The 19,736-nt window shown below is 40.5% G+C and overlaps 1 protein-coding gene across 1 annotated transcript in view; it reads right to left on the bottom strand.

The window, feature by feature from the left end:
* Positions 1 to 6,330, bottom strand: part of LOC136874514 (hemolymph lipopolysaccharide-binding protein) — a 122,769-nt gene extending 116,439 nt beyond the window's left edge. The window contains exon 1 of the mRNA XM_068227918.1: positions 6,242 to 6,330. Within this exon, the coding sequence (XP_068084019.1) occupies positions 6,242 to 6,256 (15 nt within the window). The 5' untranslated portion in view covers positions 6,257 to 6,330. The remainder of the gene's footprint in view (positions 1 to 6,241) is intronic.
* Positions 6,331 to 19,736: the final 13,406 nt, after the last annotated feature.

Here is a 19,736-nt window from a genome sequence, read left to right as displayed (position 1 = left end):
GACTACAGCAAGAACCTCGACAATGTTGCGAGATTGACAGCAGACAATGCTATGATGGTAAACAGGACGAAAAGTCATGTTGTAAGTTTCACCAAAAGGAGAATCACTTTAGATACCTAGGTGTCAGTGTAAGGACATGTCCTTATTGGGCTAACCACATTAATGAGGCTGTAAATAAAGGGCTAGGAGTATATGTAAGGGTTGCAGTAAGGCAGAGGGCTTATAAGTTTCTGATAAGACACAAATAGTATGGTTCTAGTGCATGTGACTCTCACCAGAACTACTTAATTCGAGAAATAGGAAAGATCCAAAGGAAAGCAGCATGATTTGTTCTGATTTGTACTAGTAAGCGGAATGTTCCGAGCTGTCAGTGAAGAGGTAGTGTGGAATGACATTAGCAAACGAATGAGCTTGAGTGGGTTTTGAGACGTAGAAAATAATATAATACAGTGTAAAGAAAAAGTTGGAATTTTAGAGGAAAGATGGGGCAAATATCCGACAATAGGAAGAGGAATTAGTGATTAGAATAATATACCAAGGGAGATGTTTGACAAATTTCCAACTTCTTTGAAATCCTTTTAAGAAAAAACTAGGTAAACACCTGGATGGCAGCCCCAAATGAAGATCAGTTGTGACTGATAATTGCTTGATTGTAAAGTGTTAGAAAGAGGAATGCTAAGTGTATGTACAGTGCATTATAATGGGAATTGGGTCTGTATGGGTTAACATTTTCCTCCTCAGTCTGGACATCAAGTCAGCAGTACCGTACATATTTATAATAATAACTAGCAGAAGTACCCGTTCTTCGTACGAGTTATCAGAAACTGACTATAGTTACTCATACTATCGGTGTGACTGACTTCATTAGATATTTATATCACTGGTGTATTTACTTAAGTACCGGGACGTAAAAATTATTTGTCATGTTTGGAATTATAGTGTATCTTCTTCTTCTCTTCATGGGGGCCCCTAAATATTAATTCCTAATTAGCGCGACCTCTAAGATCTTTTGCTACCATGTTTTTCCTTCATTCTCACCTATATATACCCACTCCCTTCACAAAGCTGCAGGTTTAGTGTAAGTATACTTCCGCTATATAGTACCACAAATAAGTATAAATATTATTGAATGTATTTGTTTGATCCGGCATTTCGTAACTATTACAAATGATCGAGGGAATACGCGATGCATAAAAGAAACTACTATAATTATCGAGGATTATAATTCTCAGGGCTTGTCACTCATGTCGCACATCATATAATGAATCTGAGTATAAATGTTGAGAAATATTTTCAAGTCATGGGCGCACCATCTTGACAATTGTGTACAGTATATAGGTTATTTTCATGGTTACAATCGTAAAAGTGGGCCAGAATATCGGCACTAATAACATCAGTGATCCTACTACTCCATGATTTGATAAAAGTAGTTTAAACTATAGGTCACAGACTCCGCAAAATGCTGAAACCTAAGCCAGTACGTAAAAACGGAGGCATGTGGGCAACCGCTGGTCGCTGTACTACGGAGATCTCCGGGGCTATTATTTTTATACTTCACTCCCTTTCCATCCTCGCCGAAAGCAATGCTATGAGCGTCTTGCACAACAGTTTATTTGTTCCAGATAGTAAGTCATATGTGTATCAATTTTGGTTGGCAGCTATGCCCAAACATACATGCATAATCTAGCTGCTGTAGAATCCTGGAGCTGACGTTGCCATGGTTACGGCCGTTCGTTTCTTTATCCAATTCTTAGAGCAGGGGTAGTATGGTTCCAATATCTCCATAACGGTTGGTTTTAGGGCCTCAAAACATTGTTATTGGGCCCGTAGGGCTTACCGAGTTTTGTTCTTTGCGTCAAGAGGATTAAATTCGATTTCGCCTATATTAGCCTAATATTTTAATATTTTTATATCTACCCCCGTCACCCTCCCCTCGAATTGTTTTGAAAATAAAATACAGCCCAGGTTACTCACTGGCAATATAGCTTGCTATAGGTGAAGTACTTTTTAAAATCGGATCAGTAGTTTTTGAGTCTATCCGTTACAAACAAATATACCAATTTTCCCTCTTTATAATATTATTAGTATAGAAGTATAGATTACATCCTATACATACGGTTGCTAACAGGAAGGGCACCCAGCCGTAAACAGGGTCAATTCCACATGTGCGACACAGTTCGCACCCGCAACCCCACAGGTGTGGGTAAAGCGATAGAAGAAGATATTCATTTTCAAAATTCACCCGTTTTTAAAATTCTTTTCACTCCTTTAAGTGGATTTTCCAAAAAGATTGTGTTAATTTTTAAAGGAGATTCCAAGTACCAATTTTAAAGTCTGTAGCACTATCATTTTTTGAGATATATGTATCCTCATATAAATAATTCAACTCCTTCCTCACTTCTTTTCACCCCCCCCACCCCCTTAAGTGGATTTTCTGAAAACGAATATTTTTGTTATTTTATTCTTAAAGGGGATTTCAAATATCAATTTTCATGCCTGTAACACGTTAGATTTTTGTGATTTATTGTAGATAATTTCGCTGCTGTAGAATCCTGGAGCTGACGTTGCCATGGTTAGGGCAGTTCATTACTTTATCCGACTCCTAGAGCAGGGGCAGTGTGGTGCCAATATCTCCGTAACGGTTGGTCTTAGGACCTTAAAACGTGGTTTTCGGGCCCGTAGGGCTTACCGAGTTTTGTTCTTTGCGTCAAGAGGATTAAATTGAGCTTTGTCTCGTCCTTATACGGCAAATTCGATATTTTGCCTATATTAGCCTATTATTTTTATATATCCCCCCGTCCCCCCCCAGCTCGAATTGTTTTGAAAATAAAATACAGCCCATGTTACTCACTGGCAATGTAGCTTTCTATAGGTGAAGTGATTTTTAAAATCGGTTCAGTAGTTTTTGAGTCTATTCGTTACAAACAAACAAATTTTTCCTCTTTATAATATTAGTATAGATAATAATAATAATAATAATAATAATAATAATAATAATAATAATAATAATAATAATAATATCACTATCAGTCAAATCAATCATTAGACCCTCATGTGGCCTTTTTAAGTCATAGATCCAAATAGGCTTGTAACAGTCTTCTCCAAGTGGTACGGTTTTGTGCGGTTCTCTGCCAGGTGATTTCAGCAATCTTCCTGATATCTCTGCCCCATCTGTTTGGTGGGTTTCCTCTAGTCCGATATTCTTTCGGACTCCATTTCAACACTAGCATCGTCCATCTTTCATCATTATGTCGTGCAACATGGCCAGCCCACTGCCATGTTAAAAAACATATTCCCTCCAAGATGTCCTTAACCTTAGTGGTCGATCGGATGTCAACTGCTCTTTTTCTATCTTTCCTTGCATAGCCTAGCATAGCCCTTTCTATAGCTGAGCTGTCCTAAGTTTTCCTTTGGTAAACTTGTTTAGTGTCCAAGTCTCACAACCATATGTTAAAACAGGAAGAATGCATTAATCAAAAACTGATTTCTTCAAATTTACCGGAATTTTTTATCTAAAAACTGATAAATTCCTTCCAAAAGCTTGCCATGCAAGCTTGATGCACCGATAGATTTCTGGTTTTATATCTCCTTTCATATTTAAATCCCATCCCTGACCCGGTCAATGACTGGAAAACAGGTTGTATGTTTTCATTTTTCATATTTAAAATCTAGCCAAAGTAGATATATTCACTGAACTCTTCTAACGGCGTATCCTTAATTTTCACTATTCCAGCCTGGACCCAATCATTGGACACGAGTTTCGTTTTGGAAAGGTTCATGTTTAAGCCAACCCATAGACATTCCAATTCGGGAGATCTGTGACTAAAGGCCGGTCTCCACTGATTAACATTTAGCAACAACATGTTAAATGTTAACTGGTGACACCATCAGCATGTTAAATGTTAAATGTCAAATACTGTTTCATTTAACATTGTGTCCACACTTAATAAACATGTTAAACTTAACATCCTTTGTTTATATACAGGTAGTTCATCATATCAATTTATGGTAATACATTTAGATGGTGTCTAGTATTTTTAAATAAGGACAATGCACTCAGATGAAGAGGAATTGGCCTTTGTTATTGCCACTGTTGCAATTTAGAAAAGCAGTTTTATTAGGCACATTTCCTCCACTCACTCTGCTCATTGCTTCAAAAGCAAACCACTTTGAAGTGCCGGTATAAACTTCGTCAGCTCCCGACTACCGAATTTTCTGAACTTTCTGCAATTCTCGACTGTACTGGGAGCGGAGGGACGCTAGCTTTTTTTTCATTTTCTCGCGGGAACAATTATAGATATTTTCGAGTTCCTGGAACCTGTCTGCTTTCTTCGCTTTATATCTGTATTCTTCTGATGAGACATCCCACAAATAAGGCCTTTCTATTATATCATTAATTAAGTCCAGATTAATCTTCTTGCTCTACTCCATTCCTGACTATACATTTTAGTATAGTGCGTGTACTGTATTTGTAGCTTATAACAAAGAGAAGGATTGTTGCGGAGTGTTGTAATTATAATCCTACTTCATGAGGAGCACGTCGTTTAGGTTATGTGTTGGCATGGAAACATCATGGAAGTTGCCGAAGCTGTGCCGACAACGCACGAACAACGAATTGACTTGACATGTTTTCCACTTGGAGCGGAAAACACGCCAACATGTTAAAAGTGTTAACTCAACATTCTGAGTAAACATGCAAAGTCAATTGGAAGACACAATCACAATATACATGCCAACTGTAACATGTTAAATTCAACATGTTGGTGTTAAATGTTAAATAGTGGAGACCGGCCTTAAGATTTGTAGCTCATTGAAGTCATTTGCCAATAAAGGAAAAATCTTCTCCCATGAATTCTAATTCCCTTTTCTTCCCAGCACAGCTTTGACATACTGTAGCATCTCCAGGACAGCTGATGTGTGAACAGTTTCGGAGAAATGGGATCCCCTTGTTTGACACCCCTTTTAATGGGAAATTGTTGAGTTGATTCACCGATATTAACATAGGCTGAAAAAGTCTCATAGATATTACCGAGTAGTTAGATGTAAGCTGCTTCCACTCCTTGCTCGCTTAAAGTTTGCATGACAGCTGTATGGCTGGCGGAGTCAAATGCCTTTTCAAAATCAACAAAGGTAATACAGAGAGGCAGCTGGTATTCACGTGTTCTGCTAATCACTTCTCTAATAATAATAATAATAATAATAATAATAATAATAATAATAATAATAATAATAATAATAATAATAATAATAATAATAATAATAATAATAATGAGCTGGGTAGCTGCAGTCGTTGAAGTACGGCCAGATTCCAATATTCGTGAGATATTGGGTTCGAACCCCACTGTCGGCAGCCCTGAAGATGGTTTTTTGGGTTTTCCCATTTCCACATCTCCTTAATTAAGGCCATGGCCGCTTCCATCCCACTCTAAGCCCTTTCCTATCCTATCGTTACCATAAGACCTATCTCTGTCGGTGCGACGTAAAACAACTTGTAGTAAATAAGAAGAATAAGAAGAGGAAGAAGAAGGCAGGTCCATAGTGAAAGGATGAGGAAGTTTTGGAAAGATAAGAAGAACAAGAACCTAATAATAATGTTATTTGTTTTACGTCAAACTAACTACTTTTTTAAGGTCTTCGGAGACGCCGAGGTGCCGGAATTTAGTCCCGCTGGAGTTCTTTTACGTGCCAGTAAATCTACCGACACGGGGCTGTCGTATTTGAGCACCTTCAAATACCACCGGACTGAGCCAGGATCGAACCTGCCAAGTTGGGGTTAGAAGGCCAGCGCCTTAACCGTCTGAGCCACTCAGCCCGGCAGATAAAGAATACCAGTGCTATTTAATGGTTCCACATGCTCCTTAAGGGGCTAAACGAATATATAATAATGTTATCGGTACTGAAAATTTCGTTTAGCTGTGTCATAGGTCGTTCAGAATGAAGAACAGTAACTAGTACTAAACTCTTAAAAAGATATTCTAGTCACACTATATCGTCCATTTATCAGTAGATGTATTTTTCTAGGACGTAGAATTTTCTTGTTAAATATCATTAAACGTGCCCGTAAGTCACCCAACTCGGTTCTCGCACATTATAACACGCTTCATTGTCAAACAACTGGTTAGAGCTTCGATCCTATAACCCCGAACAAAGGAGACACAGACGACGTACGAGATACATTAAGGTAAACATAAATATTAAGGTAAACATAAATTAAAGGTATATAATAAGATATTTCACTTACCCCTAGACGATTCATCTTTTGTGTAGTGAAATTCGTCTTTGAATTGTTTTTGTCCCAACCGCAGTTTTTAAACAAACGGGAATATCGGAGGGGAAGTTTCATAGTACAGTTACTAGCAGCTCACTTGTACTTGTTTGTAAAACATCCTTGAACTTGCGATAACCTCCTGGCTGACGATAATGTGTTGAAATATGCTCAAAATATATGTATGTGTCCGCCTCTGTGGTGTAGTGGTTAGCGTGATTAGCTGCCACCCCCGGAGGCCCGGGTTCGATTCCCGGCTCTGCCACGAAATTTGAAAAAGTGGTACGAGGGCTGGAACGGGGTCCACTCAGCCTCGGGAGGTCAACTGAGTAGAGGTGGGTTCGATTCCCACCTCAGCCATCCTGGAAGTGGTTTTCCGTGGTTTCCCACTTCTACTCCAGGCGAATGCCGGGATGGTACCTAACTTAAGGCCACGGCCGCTTCCTTCCCTCTTCCTTGCCTATCCCTTCCAAGCTTCCCATCCCTCCACAAGGCCCCTGTTCAGCATAGCAGGTGAGGCCGCCTGGGCGAGGTACTGGTCATACTCCCCAGTTGTATCCCCCGACCAAGAGTCTGAAGCTCCAGGACACTACCCTTGAGGCGGTAGAGGTGGGATCCCTCGCTAAGTCCGAGGGAAAAACCGAACCTGGAGGGTAAACAGATGATGATGATATATGTATGTACAGGATTACCATATATTTTTTTTCCCCAGTGAAGGACAGTTTATTAAAAGAAGGAGCACATATGTACGAAAAGGAGCACGTTTTCCATTTAGCTCTTCAATGATATCCAGACAATATACAATTTCAGAACATTATTCTTTAAAAAAATCATATTGTAGAAAGAGGCCATTTTTAATTATAGCTAACTGATTCAAATGTTTGCAAATAGGAAAATTGATCTTTTTACTGACTAGTAATGCCTGAATAATACTTTTCTCTAGAAGAAATTTTCTTCAGCAGAAATAATATTTAGGAAATTGTAAGCAATTGAGGATGCATTAGATACCTAGCACGTCACAGTAACGATATCGCCTACTGACTCAGCGGCTTACTTCTGCCATCGGTCCGCTGGACACTGGTTAATTAAAACAAATAATATTTCAATGTCCGCCTCTGTGGTGTAGTGGTTAGCGTGATTAGCTGCCACCCCCGGAGGCCCGGGTTCGATTCCCGGCTCTGCCACGAAATTTGAAAAGTGGTATGAGGGCTGGAACGGGGTCCACTCAGCCTCGGGAGGTCAACTGAGTAGAGGTGGGTTCGATTCCCACCTCAGCCATCCTGGAAGTGGTTTTCCGTGGTTTCCCACTGTACCTAACATAAGGCCACGGCCGCTTCCTTCCCTCTTCCTTGCCTATCCCTTCCAATCTTCCTCATCCCTCCAGCATAGCAGGTGAGGCCGCCTGGGCGAGGTACTGGTCATTCTCCCCAGTTGTATCCCCGACCAAGAGTCTGAAGCTCCGGGACACTGTCCTTGAGGCGGTAGAGGTGGGATCCCTCGCCGTGTCCGAGGGAAAAGCCGACCCTGGAGGGTAAACAGATGATGATGATGATGATGATGAAGATGAATATTTCAATGCAGCAATTGGAGCCAGGAAGTGCAAAATAAAATTCACAAAACTTTAAAAGTTTAAACATTGAGTGTTCCCAAAGAAGTGCACCCATTCTTCATTTTGTCCGCAAAGAAACATTCTCAAGCACTTGAGCTTCTTGGATTTCTTCTTTCCGAACAGCATACACTCAAATAAACCAAACTAATCCAGAGTGTACTACTAAGGACAGGTTGTGGTGGTGATTTTTTGTTTTAGAAGTAGTATTCGGCTTTGATAACGTTGCAAAATTTTGTGAGGGTTTCGGTGCGCACGGTGACTATTGAGTAAAACTTGTAAAATTTTATTACAGTCGTCTCAGCTTCATGTTTTAGAAAAATCACTCCCATGATGATTTGTTGAAGATATAGGGAGGACATCCAACACCTATCAAGTTGTTATTAGCTAGTTCACTTTTCAGAAATGGAAAAACATTTCTTCCAGGCTTCCTTGCTAATCCCCCAGAATTAACGTTTGCATTGTCACCACATGAGAATCACAAATCAAACTATCTACAGAGGCATGAGTTTCATTAGGCACTGTTTCCATTTCAATACCGTAACTTTAGTTTGGATTACTTTCAAAATACCGTAATATTTTGCGTAACCCATGATTGCTTCCATGTGTTGATGCCCCAAAACAAGAAATACTACCTAAAGCTTCAGTAATTATATCAGTGGCATGCGGACCAATCACATTATTTACTATGGCTTGCAGTTTGGTTCTTTGGCACTGAAACTTCCTGCCTAACTCAGAATCGATAAACGTTTGTCTATATAACAGCAATTAGGACTTAAATCATGTGGTACTACATCGTATGAGAAGCTTCGGCATCTTCTACTGCACTTACTTCTTCTTTCAACTTGGTGAAACTGGGAGAAAACTGATCATTGTACGACGAAGTCTGTCTACAACTCCTTTTTGTGTTTTGCAGAATTAACATGACATTATAAGTTGCCTACTTATACACAGCAGTCATTCACTTCACATTCACTTCACATTCATTTTTTTCCTTAGGAAAACAAGGATAGTTAACTTTAACAAGTGATTAATTAAATTTACACATTCTTTTCTCCGATACTGGCATTATACTTTTTAAAAAAATGGCAAACACTATGCATATCATCAGGAACATTTACCATATACTCTGGAAGCAAAACCAGGTCATGTTAGAACAGAATACATTGTTTCTTATATGGTGTTTCTCGTTTATTGTGTGCTGTTGTTCTTATATTGTGCACCGACTCCAATCGATTGATCAATCGAAAATGTGGACCTTCACCACATTTCCCGTTTATGAATACAGAAGTAAGGGTGTATTCTGCCCGAAGGCAGGTCCGAACCTCCGCAGAGGTGTACCTGAGCCGGAGTTTACGTACGGTAAGGTGGCCAGTTCCTTTCCGCTCCTCCATTCCCTTGCCCCCCACCAACAGCGCGTGGCAACCCATCCACTTCTCAACTACGCCCAATGTTGCTTAACTTCGGAGATCTCACGGGATCCGGTGTTTCAACACGGCTACGGCCGTTGGCGTTTATGAATGCAATTACTTTAAAAATTATGCGGGTTCTCTTTTCAGCAGTCAGCATAGAAAAATGGCATTTAATGTGAATCTACAAAATGAACGAGGACATGATTGAAAATGTAGGACATATACAGATAGCAACCCTGTGTATGTATGTATGTATGTATGTATGTATGTATGTATGTATGTATGTATGTATGTATGTACGTACGTATCAGCAGTGACATGATCACCAATCGATACATGTGGGACTTTTGGACTGAAGTCTCATTTTCCAGTGGCTCAGAATCAACGCAAAACTGAAAGCCGGGGTCGTGATAGCCGGTGGCATAGTCGCGGGCTTCTCACGAAGATGGCCGTGGTTTAAATCCTTGGCAATGCGTGTGGGATTTTAAACATTAAATGTCACGTCCCTGTGGTTCGGATTCTATCTGAATCGTTAGTTTTCTTTGCTATGATCATGGTAGCTACAGTCAAGAAAAACTACAAGCTTGCCTGTTAGTGTACTAAGTATGCTGCTGTGTTTACGCTCCGCTAACTACTTTTACACTTTACTGGGAATCCAAAGTGCTGGAAATTTTATTTCCCTGGATTTATATTTCGTGCCAGTAAATCCACGCACAGGAGTCTAATGTGTTCGAGTTCCTTTAAATACCACTGGTCTGAGCTGGTGTCTAACCAGCCAGCTTGGGCCCAGATATTTCATCGTAGGCACTCCGGCCGTCAATATTAATTAATTAATTAATTAAATTATTTCTTTCTTTCTTTCTTTCTTTCTTTCTTTCTTTCTTTCTTTCTTTCTTTATTTATTTATTTATTTATTTATTGTACCAGTAATCTGCTCACATCTTGAGTATCCAGATACTTACCCACATGCATAATTTTATGCTCAGCGATAGAACTGTGATGTTCCTTTTTCGAGCCTCGACTATGGCACGGTCTACTTTCATGACTGTTTTATCCTACTCACTCCACGAAACTCTGGAATAGATCTTCATTACACGTTTCAAGACAACTTTCCAATTCAGATCCAAATAATTACACTTATACTCGACAGTTCATAATTAATCATGACACAGGATCTAATAATAATAATAATAATAATGTTATTTGCTTTACGTCCCACTAACTACTTTTTGAAGTCTTCGGAGACGCCGAGGTGCCGGAATTTAGTCCCGCTGGAGTTCTTTTACGTGCCAGTAAATCTACCGACACGGGGCTGTCGTATTTGAGCACCTTCAAATACCACCGGACTGAGCCAGGATCGAACCTGCCAAGTTGGGGTTAGAAGGCCACCGCCTTAACCGTCTGAGCCACTCAGCCCGGCGACTCAGGATCTAGCGTATAATTCCTAATTCCTGCTATGAGCTGATTAACAAGTATATTCTAAGATCTGAATGAGAATGTAAAACATACAACCCCTCCCCCTATGGCGCAACAGCTCCGAACGGCCATGGCCTACCAAACGACCGCTGCTCGGTCCGAGGGCCTGCAGATTATGAGGTGTCGTGTGGTCAGAACAACGGATCCTCTCGGCCGTTATTTTTAGCTTTCTAGACCGGGATTGCCATCTCACTGTCAGATAGCTCCTCAATTGTAATCACGTAGGCTGAGTGGACCTCGAACCAGCCCTCAGATCCGGGTACAAATCTCTGGCCTGGCCGGGAATCGAACCCGGGGCCTCCGGGTAAGAGGCAGGCACGCTTCCCCTACACCGCAGACCGGCAATGTAAAACATACACAATAATAATGAAGTAATTTTGATTCGAAAGACTTTATACACTAAACTGTTTGTTGTTCTGTGCCTGAGCATTGAATTTTTATCCGATACTTAATATATTATTTCGTTATGCAAGCAGACATCTAAAATAGATTTGGTTACAAATTTGTCGAGTACCAATTCGGCATATATTTATAAACTACTAAAGTTGAGGGAAAGAAGTATGGGATATTAAGTAATACATTTTTTGAGAACTGGGAAGTGAAGAGGAAGAAATGATAATACACAGATATCTCCGTTACTATTAGTTCTTTGGAAAACCTGTACCGTAAATAACTACTGTCTACTGCAGAAAGTATTTTTTGGTCTTTACCCAGATGACACGTTATGACTGATGAATTTTCGGCTACACTGGATCAGGAAAGGATTAGAAATGAAGATGTGACCTGTAAGGCACAGCCTTAGCATTTAACTATTTTGAAAACAGGAAACCTCGTGAGGACAACCGGTGGAGGAATTCGAATCCACCATGTGCAGAATGCCAGTTTACAGTTAAACTACTCCTACAACAGAACGATCTCTCATGTTTTATATTATTTTCATTTCAGAAATTCACATCTTGATCTTTATTGCTGGATACAATAATTTTCCATTTGTTCTGTGACGATACACATATCACACCTCCACACTGTATTTATCACAACCATTGGCGTATACTAAGGGCTACAAAGGCTACCGCTGAAGCCCAGAACGAAGGAAATCTAAAACACATTATAATGTAAGCATATGGAAAGTGTCATATTTACAAAATTTGAAAGCAATGGGAAGAAACGTCGTACGTAGTGCTGAGAGCAAGGCATCGGAGATTGATCTTGCAGCCGAGGCTCTGCGTCCCATTCCCCTCGACCCAGCACGCTCGGCTTGCTGCTGTATGTCTAAAGCTGCGTTTACACTAAGCGCAATTTCCTCGCGAAATAATTTCGCGAGGGAATTGCGCCTAGTGTAGACGCTCCCTCACCCCTGAGTAATTGCGGAGTGAGTGCCCTCGCTGCGAGCCGGAGGTCAGTCGGTTTTTGTCTGCGCATCAAAGGGTTTCGCTCATCGAATTTCTCTCAGCGTAAACGTGGTCCCCGCAGTTGCGCGAGGGATGAATCAAGAACATTGCTTGCAGCTCATCGAGCTCTACAAAAATAGAGATTTTATGTGGAATCCGAAAAACAAAATCTATTTCAATCGCAATAAAAGAGAAGATGCGCGGAAGGAAATTAGTTCTCAACTAAACTTTCCTATCTCTACAGTGAAAGCGAAGATGAAAGCGCCACTGAGGTCATATCGAAGTGAAAGATCGAAAGAAAATAAGAGCAGACTCACTGGACCAGGTAAGCTATTACTATTGGTTTAAATGCAAAATTGCGTCATTTCATTACTTTTTTGAACCTACCTGTACCTATTTTGAAGCACTCTTGGGTCATTGTGAAGAACTTCCACTAGTGGGCAGACAACACCACATCAGAAGGCACAAGCCCTGAACATTTGGATTAGTCATATTTAGATGGGCTATTGCGCTTGTGAATAATTTTACTTGGTTTGTGATTTATTTTTTCTTCCATTTTTTTTCATTTGCACCCATTTTTTGTATTGATCCACAACAATTAACAAATATATCAAACGCTATTTTTTAAATAGGTGCGGTTTGGATACGAAATGTATTTCTAAATTGAATTAATGTTGTGATTTTAATTATTAGCATTCCTATTTGTTCATTTGACTTTTTAAAAAATACATATATAATACCGAGTCGATTTACTGTTTTAAATGCGATTAATTATTATCCTTACCTTCACATAATCCTGAAGTGTTTCAATCAACACAACACAAACTTCTGGGACGATTTTTGATATTGTGCACTTCGATATTTTAAATGAATACTGCAAACTTGTGTACGAATCACAGAGTTGTTAAGAAACGCAGTGTGACAGCCAACCTTTCTCTCACTGTTACTACTTCTCTGAATGTTGTGTCTTGTTCTTCAACTTTTTGACTGATCAGTGAAACGAGTTGTTCAAAATCTTGGGTACTCATGCGGACGAAGTTCTTAATTGTATCATCAATGGTTTCCTGTACCATTTCTCTCATAAGGCTGTTTCCATATTGGCTTCTTCCAAGGAATAATTGTTTGCTCCACCATCGTCGAGGGCGCCGATTTTTGTTCTTCCCTTTCTTGATCAAAAATTACATTGATATGATGGAAAACGCGGCTGCAGCGGCTGGAGGGACAACACAAGTTTCCATGTTGGCTGCAAAACAAGACCAGAAGCGTTCAGGCTTGTCGAAGGCGGCTCGCCCCACTCGCGCTATTTTTCGCTGTGAATTGCGCTCTGTTTTGGGTAGTGCGAAATTTCCCTCGAAGCGAGTAAATTTCACCCGAGTGACTTTCGCGAGGGAGTTTCGCTAGTGTAAACGCAGCTTAATAGGTGGAGAGCTGACTGTAGTAGTGAAAGGACATACGTGCCTCTCGCTGCGCTCTCTCTCTCCTTGCCAGGCGCTCTGTACTTTTCAAGTATCAGCCAGGCACTTGTACTTATTAGTACATTTTCGAAGGAGCGTTGTCTGAGCTGTAGCACTTTTCAGTGCTCGCTCTTTCTTCTGTTTCAGGATATCTTACAGGAGGACCAGGATGGAGAAGCCGACCCTACCAGTGAGACTAGTCGACTACGACTACAAGGGAGCCGTCGAGAAGCTGCTGGACGCGCTTAAGTGCGGCCAGTATCCAGTAATCGGGAGATCGTTCGAATCCCACTGTGGGCAGCCCTGAAGATGGTTTTCCGTGATTTCCCATTTTCACACCAGGCAAATGCTGGGGCAGTACCTTAATTAAGGCCACGGCCGCTTCCTTCCCATTCCTAGGCCTTTCCCATCCCATCTTCGCCATAAGACATATTATCTGTGTCGGTGCGATGCAAAAAAACAACAACAGAAATTCAGTTTGCGTCCGCCTCCATCCCCGAGGGCCCGGGTTCGATTTCCGGCTCTGCCACGAAATTTGAAAATTGGTACGAGGGCTGGAACAGGGTCCACTCAGCCTCGGGAGGTCAACTGAGTAGAGGTGGGTTTGATTCCCACCTCAGCCATCCTGGACGTGGTTTTCCGTGGTGTCCCAGTTCTCCTCCAGGCAAATGCCGGGATGGTACCTAACTTAAGGCCACGGCCGCTTCCTTCCCTCTTCCTTGTCCATCCCTTCCAATCTTCCCATCCCCCCTCTCCCCCTCGCAAGGCCCCTGTTCAGCATAGCAGGTGAGGCCACCTGGCGAGGTGCTGGTCATCCTCCCCAGTTGTATCCCCCGACCCAGAGTCTAAAGCTCCAGGACACTGCCCTTGAGGCGGTAGAGGTGGGATCCCTCGCTGAGTGCGAGGGAAAAACCGACTCTGGAGGGTAAACAGATAAAGAAGAAGAAAAAGAAGAAGTTTGCAATAGGTGCAGGTGAATGGAATAATGTAGATTGAATATTGCCATATATTATGACCTTGCAAATGCATTTACAATATTACAATAGTTAAAATGTTTAAGTAATAATTATATGCCATTGCATGTGAACAGGTGCTACATAAATTATATTATATAAATTATACTCGTAGCTCATTTATTACTGAAGAGAAAGAAGTGATTGGAATTGTTTATATGCTGTATCGGTCTGAGTAATTCAGACGGTAGAGCGCTGGCTAGTGGTTGGGTCTGAGCGGTGCGGAGCTAAGCAGTTGTGATGTCATCACCCGGTTGTTCTAAGTAAACTACCGAGCGAATGTACTGTAGCGGCACGTTTAAACACGTTACTGGTATGACAATGTAAAGGTATTTCACCTGTCTATTCAATACGCTTTTCTCACAACATAACTGTTTCGCTTAATACAGCAATGTTGTTTTCTGCTGCTGAAGCCGACCTGCTAATTTCATCCTTATGATGCCTCTTGACATGATCCCACAAATTGATGCACTACCACCCGTCGCATAAATGCGGCCGCAAAATTTGTATTTTGCTGGTGTTTATCATCAGTAATTTCAAAGAAATGCCATGCATCAGATGGTCTTCGTGGCATTTGTGGTACAAATTTCTGTAAAAAATTATTAAATTCCTTTAAATATTCTAAAACATGAATAACATCTAAAAATGGGGTTAAATATCAAACTAATACCAGAATTATTTTCTAATATACATTGCAATATCTACCAAACACAACAAGCAGAGGAAATATAGACCCAAATTTAATAAGCACAGACTGAATACAGGTACAATACACTTACAAGGGGAGGCCACGACGTTCGGATCACGGACTACCTTCAAACTTTGTACACATTTAGTAGTCCATTAGGAGAACATAATGTGCAAGTAGTAAGGCGTACTACTAAGGCGTTCTCGAGAAAATCACAAGAGAAATTTTCGCGTCGAATATGTACCGGTGCGTTGGGAAAACAAACACGAAACGGTGGTAGTCGAGTGGTTAGCGTTCAAGCTCCTTAATCGCTGGTTCGAGTCCCGCTTCTCACTTTGTTTTTCAACACTAGTTGTTTTCTTTAAAATGCTATTTGTTCAGGGCGTCGACCCATGTGGATCTTTTGCCCCTAGTGGCACCATATTGTATGAACATGCGTGTAATTGGAATGGCGGTAGTGTGGAATGTTGTGTGTGAGGAAAGAAAGATTAAGAACGTCACAAACACCCAGTCCCCAGGCCAGGGATATTAATAATTACAATTAAAAAATACAAGACTTGCCTGGGAATTGAACCCGGGACCACCGGGTAACACGCGGGTAGCACTATTATAGTCTATCATATATATTACACTTCAAATGTAATGTAAAAGAAAGGTATATTCTATTTGCATGGATTTTTATCGGATATATACATATAATTAAACACTAACGATAAATGAGAATGTATATATTTCATATATTTGCCTCACCTATAAAGCAGTATTTACTACGTCGCCACCACATCCGTTGCGTACCACTACTGGAACTGCAAGCGAGCACACATTCAGTACCGTTCCTCCGTCCTCCGCTCGCCCACCAAAAACACAGATTGGTTTCCAAGCAACAGTTTACTACCGGAGAATACCGGAGGGAGCGCTGCACTCGCACTACCGATTGCAATCATAGGAGCAACTGCTCCGTTCCCAGCTCTACATTCAGTACTGTTCCTCCATCCTCTGCTCATCCACCAAAAACACTGATTGGTTTCCAAGCAACAGTTTACTACCGGAGAATACCGGAGGGAGTGCTGCACTTGCACTACCGATCGCAATCATAGGAGCAACTGCTCCGTTCCCAGCTGTAATCTCTAGTCTCAAAGAAAGCAATCTTCTGTGCTTACACAGATAGTTGTAAAAGACGAAAAATTTCCAGAGATAACTTCTCGAAATGCACAGTTGAAGTATTTGCCAAAGCAAATATACTTCTGGAAAAGCTGGAAAGCAAAGAGCTAAGAGCCTGGATTACTGAGTTTTCAAATGAAGAGCTGTCATATGTGAGAACTCTACGTGAAGTATATTTACCGGGAAAGTTTCGATTTCATTGATCGGGTACGGTTTAGGTATTACGACATCGAAACCACGTGCAAAATTGAAGAATACTGAATTTGAGTACAATTTCTATATCGAACTATCTTACCTGTATCCAATTGATCCAGTAATTTTAAATTATTTTGTTATAATTTGAGGTCTTTCTTCCTTTCTAGAAGTTGCATCTGACCACCAGAAAAGAACAGCAGAGGCTCACATACTCTGTGATGAAACTACAGGTAGAATGGGCCATTCTGTTTTTATCATCATATTCCAAGTCCCAGCCGGATCAAAAAGAGAGCTGCACGTTGTTTCCTGATGCAGGAAATGCTACAAACTGCTCTTGTGCTGTTTTAGAAGCTCTGCGCAGTTATAGTGTACCATATGATGCAGTTAAAGTGTTTGTTAGTGAAGTGCCCCATACATGACCCGGTGTTATGAAACATTAAGTGTGGTCATAGGGGATCATTTAATGCATGTACAGTGCTGGGCACATAAGATCAGCTTGGTTGGCAATAATTGGGTCCCAGTGATGACAGATTTAAATCATGTGGTTGCGATGGTAAAGTCTGCATTTTTGAACACAAGAAAGCGAAAATATAATTATTTACAATTCTTAACATCAAAGTATGGTGCTTCAAAGGAAGCAAAGCTTTTTCCTCTGCCTGTCATAACCCAATGGAATAGCTGGTTTCAGGCTGTCTTCTATTTGAGTGCTTACTTTACTGATGTTGTTACATTTTTCAAGATGCCTGACATGAAAGACATCAACAACTGTGGTATTAAGTACCTGACTGATCTGAGTGATCGAGAAGTGAATAGGCTTCACTCCCACATGGTTTTTGTCACAGATCATTCAGCTGGATTGGTTGACCTCCTAACTGAACTTGAAGGGTCTCTGTATCCTACCTCTCATCTCCTTTATCCCGAACTGCATAACCTTGACACCAGTTTTACCTTAATTTGTGAGGGGAATTTTTCTGCGGCAACTAATGATGCTTTGATTAAGCTCACTCCTCTACAGCAGGCTGCATGTAGAGACACATTTGTCAAACCTGCTCATTCTTCACAGTGCAAGCTAGCCACAGCAGAAGTTAAAGACCCCAACCATAAGCATTTTGTGTCAATTGCTCAACCTTTGTATCCAGAAAATATAATTTTGAATAACGCTGATCAATTAGATGAGCTTGAGAAATTTTTTGGAGTAATAGATCTCTCACAAAATGATATCTGGTCTGGTTACTGTTCTCTGAAACATGCAATTCAGAGTTCAGCATATTTGCTAAATACTGTCTTGAGTTGTTGTGGACCCCCAACGAACAATGTAGATAGTGAGCGCGTGTTGTCTCATTACAACACAGTGGTTACAGACAGACGGTGCAATTTGAAAAAAAGCAAAGCCGAAGTACTGATAATGCTTTTGTTTGAACAATGAATTTGTATTGTGTGTGAACCAAGGACAATAATTGCACTTCATAAACTTGGAATCGTTAAAATTAATAATACCATGCGATTATTTTAACTTTGTAGATAGATGCTAATTTTGGAAACATAGATGCTAATTTTGAAACAAATAGATGCTAATTTTTTAGGTCCCTACCCATTGAGAATGTTCTGGGTCTAATGAAGAGGACTCTGCAGGAACACCATCATTGCCAGAGCTCAAACAAAGATATGTGGACAATGGTCCTCAAACTTTGGGAAGAACTGGCCCTCAAGGAGTGGTTCTTCCAGACTCTCGCTGCTTTGAGCAGTTGTATAGCACGAGGGTCAGTAGACCGAATACTAATTTGTGTTTGTTTTATTTGTACAGACCTTCATAGCCTCAAGGCACATTTATATTTTCTTTCTTGTTTAGTCCTCGGCACATGGAAAGAACTCCAGCGAATGAGTAAAAAATACTTGTAATAAATGTGATACTATCTGTGTATAGCAACGTCCACATCTCTTCTAGTAATGAGGAATCAGTATAATGAAACTGAAACAAAAAATCCCAGCTCACTAGGAAGATTTGAACCTACACAAGCTCTCAATTGTCACATTGTCAGTTCAACCCAATATCTCTACCTGAACAGTTAACACATGGTTTTCTGACTCACTTGGTTTCCTTCTGACATATTCTCATTTGGTTTTTATTTGTAAAGACTGACGTTAAGTCTCAGGGCACATTTTCATGTTCTTTCTTGTTTAGTTCTTGAGCCCAGAGCCAAAACTCAATGAATGAATAGAATAACTTTATAATATATACTTATGCATCAGAAACTTACTCTGCTAGGCCTAGAGCCCAGTGTATCAAGTGCACTGTAGGTCTGTGTATAGACTGTTCCACTGATTTATCATACACAAAGGTAATAAGCAGTGTGTACTTACATTTTAGAACATAATCATCAGTGCAGTAATCATATGAACAGATTATATTTCTTTGTGCATACTGCTGCTGTAATTCCTTATATGGACTTTCTGATTCCCTCATGGTATAATAAGTGATTTGGTAGTGTTGTTATTTGGTGACAAAAATATCATAAAAGACACTTTATATTTCTTAACCTACATTATATGGTCATATTTTTTTACTTTGTGCATAACAATATTGAAAGAAAACAAGACAATTACTGGGCGAGTTGGCCATGCGGTTAGGGGTGCGCAGCTGTGAGCTCGCATCCAGGAGATAGTGGGTTCTAACCCCACTGTCGGCAGCCCTGAAGATGGTTTTCCATGTTTTCCCATTTTTACACCCTAATTAAGGCCACGGCCGCTCCCTTCCCATTCCTAGGCCTTTCATGTCCCATCATCGCCATAAGACCTATCTGTGTCGGTGCAACGTAAAGCAAATAGCAAAAACAAGACCGGAGGTGAGCTAGATTTTCATTAATTAGCATCTACATTATCTTGTTCTTACAGATGGTGCAACAGATACGGCCAGTCTCAATATCATTAAGCCTAGCACCAAATACAAACAAGCTGAATGCACCATTTAATATAAACCATCACCCCTCCTTGCTTCAGTGGATTTGTCTCACTGCAACCCTGAACACATAGTAAGTTCAAGAAAACCTTTCTTTGCTAAAGGCTTGGTCAAAAGAT

This window comes from Anabrus simplex, chromosome 5, assembly GCF_040414725.1.
Source record: "Anabrus simplex isolate iqAnaSimp1 chromosome 5, ASM4041472v1, whole genome shotgun sequence".
In the NCBI taxonomy this organism is placed as follows: domain Eukaryota; kingdom Metazoa; phylum Arthropoda; class Insecta; order Orthoptera; family Tettigoniidae; genus Anabrus; species Anabrus simplex.
Note: the sequence above shows the minus strand (reverse complement) of the source record. Positions and strands in the feature narration are given on the sequence as shown.